Source organism: Micromesistius poutassou, assembly GCF_964030765.1.
Source record: "Micromesistius poutassou genome assembly, contig: SCAFFOLD_5123, whole genome shotgun sequence".
NCBI lineage: Eukaryota > Metazoa > Chordata > Actinopteri > Gadiformes > Gadidae > Micromesistius > Micromesistius poutassou.
The window spans coordinates 5,001-7,500 of NW_028179147.1; the positions used below are offsets into that span (position 1 = coordinate 5,001).

General features: G+C 48.9%; 1 protein-coding gene across 1 annotated transcript in view; it reads right to left on the bottom strand.

Annotated features, from left to right (window-relative positions):
* Positions 1 to 2,500, bottom strand: part of LOC311373074 (myocyte-specific enhancer factor 2D homolog) — a gene marked incomplete at its 5' end in the record, with an annotated part of 13,489 nt that overhangs the window by 3,084 nt on the left and 7,905 nt on the right. Inside the window, 2 exons of the mRNA XM_084489925.1 lie at positions 1,996 to 2,016; positions 2,325 to 2,500. The exon at positions 2,325 to 2,500 is cut by the window's right edge and continues 3 nt beyond it. Of these exons, the coding sequence (XP_084346051.1) occupies positions 1,996 to 2,016; positions 2,325 to 2,500 (197 nt within the window). The remainder of the gene's footprint in view (positions 1 to 1,995; positions 2,017 to 2,324) is intronic.

Genomic DNA, 2,500 nt, shown 5'->3' on the forward strand with positions numbered 1-2,500 from the left:
GCGATTACACAAATGTACCACTATTTAATCCTGGAAATAGGTCTTATATGATCGCCGACATAGTCAACTATGCCCTTTGGCAACTGTTACTTAATTAAGCCGTAATTTAGAGAAAATAGTTAAATTAAGAGTTAAAAAATTGTTAAATCCTGTGTTTTTGTTCAATTTAGTTGTCTTTGTCCTGTGATTATGAATAACTGGACTGTAATCACTGACAGTAAGTGTTTATTTGTTCCCAGCGCTAATTGATAACAGCTAACAGCTAACAGCTAACAGCTAGCTTCCTTCAAGTTACCAGCATCCCAGACCCCTCCCGGTAAAATTAGCCCCTTCTCCCGGGGGTCCGTCTCCCTTTCATTCCCCTTCTTCACAGCAACATCAACACTTAAGATGAAATTAAACATTCACGTCGCCAACAGCCCCGTTGGCACAGCAACGGGTCGCCTGTGGCCAGGTGCTGGGTGCGTGCTGTGGCGTGGTAATGGAAGCTTCTGGAACGTCATGCTGACAAAGAGATGCATGCATCGACCAGACCGACAGTGGTCTGTGTGGGTGGAGGGTGGGGGGTTGCAGTGAGGGAGTGTTCATGCTGGGAGAGCGTGATAGTTGTGGTTGTGTGTGTGTGTGTGTGTGTGTGTGTGTGTGTGTGTGTGTGTGTGTGTGTGTGTGTGTGTGTGTGTGTGTGTGTGTGTGCGTGTGTGTGTGTGTGTGTAAGTACAATTAGGCAAGGTAAGGAAACCCGGTATGAACAATATTTAATGTGTGTTCAGCTATTGTCTGTGTACCTTATGTGACGCAGGTGAAATAAGCCTTTTTGCCAGCCTTGTTTTTTTTATTTTTGTGAGGCCGGTTTGCAGTATTTTGTGGACATTCGGTCGATGGTGTGGAAATAATTGAAAAAGTTCCAGTGAAAAACGCACATGGTTGCGGTTGCTAGGTTTGTGTCGCAACTTCACCTCCATCATGTTGTGTGCAAGGCGTCTGCTTTTTTTAAGAATGGAATATCAGTAACGTTCATTACGTGTGTGTGTGTGTGGGGGGGGGATTGTGTGCATGTGTGTCGGGGCCTGTGTGTGTGTGTGTGTGTGTGGGAGAGAGCTAGTGCTATGGGGGACTTCAACATAGCTGGCCATCAAGGCATGAAGTTAACCCTGTATCCTTGTATCCTCCTCTCTTTGGGTCACCGGCCTCATGCCATGCCGCGTTACAACACCACCACAACCAACCCAACCTCATTCTCGTCACACCCAACCATGCACATGCTTTGTCTCCTCCAGCCAATCTGATTCAGGCTGCTGGGTCACCGAGGGCCGCCCTCTCTATCACATTTTTGTCATTTATCTCTGCCGCGTGCGCTTGTAGGATTGTGTATTTCCAGTTTTGTTTGAATCAAACTGGTTTGACTGGGCGGCAAAGGAACTTCAAAAAATGTGTCAAGAACATCACAATAACCAATACAAGACTTAACGACTTAAAGAACCTTAAAAAAGGTGTTGCACAGCTGTATTTCTAGATGGATTAAGTAATAGTACAACTGAATCAGTCCCTTAACATACACAGAAGGGAGCAGCACAAAAGCAGCAGAAAATGTGGGGTTTAATTCCCCTGATTTTCCCAATGCTAGCTGGTTAGCATTGCACTCCAGAACCCTCAGTTCCTCACGGTCCACAGAAAGACCGTAATAGTCTTATGTGACGACAATGTGCGTCACAAGCCGTTAGTCAGAAGACACCAGGCTACCACTCTGCAGTCTGGCAGTGAGGAAACTAGCGCTGCATATCAAAGTAATTCCAGAGTGTTTTCTTTGTGTTTGATAAGGCGTGTGTCTGTGTGTGATTAGGGCGTGTGTGTGTGTGTGTGTGTGTGTGTGCGTGTGCCCTGCTGAACCAAACCCGTCATGCCAGTGGGCGCGATCACACTACATGCGCGAGACCTAGCATACGCCACGCGCGGCTCGGAGAACTAGCAGTCGTTGTTGTTATTCACCTCACTCACCAACTCCAGTTCCTCCTCTGTCTGCCATAGGCCGAGGGTCAAGGGTCGGGGGGGGGGGGGGCGGGGGGGGGTATGGATAAGAGAAGAGGACGACCAGTTTAATATAAAAAAAAAAAACACGAAAAACATTGTTGTAACATCCTTGGGTGAGAAGTCACTCATGTGACGGAGGAGCTCCGGTCAGAGCCGCAGCGGCAGCCTGTCTGACCAACAGAGGGCGTAGTAGTGTGTCAGCGCCGCGGAGTGGTGTCCCAGTGGGGTAAACAGGTTCCTCTTTTCTGAAGATCTACTTTGTCCCCAAGGAGGGTGCCGCGCACGTAGTCACTCACCAGCTGCATGAGGCCCTTGGCCCCCTGCGAGGTGATGACCCGCAGGTCCGGCTTGCGATTGCCGACCATCTGATGGTTGGGCGGGGACGGGGACTTGGCCGGAACTACTTTCCCCAAGCTGTTGCCATTGGAGATGGTGAGGAGTCCTGGGGAGGCTCTGGCACTGATGTATCCAT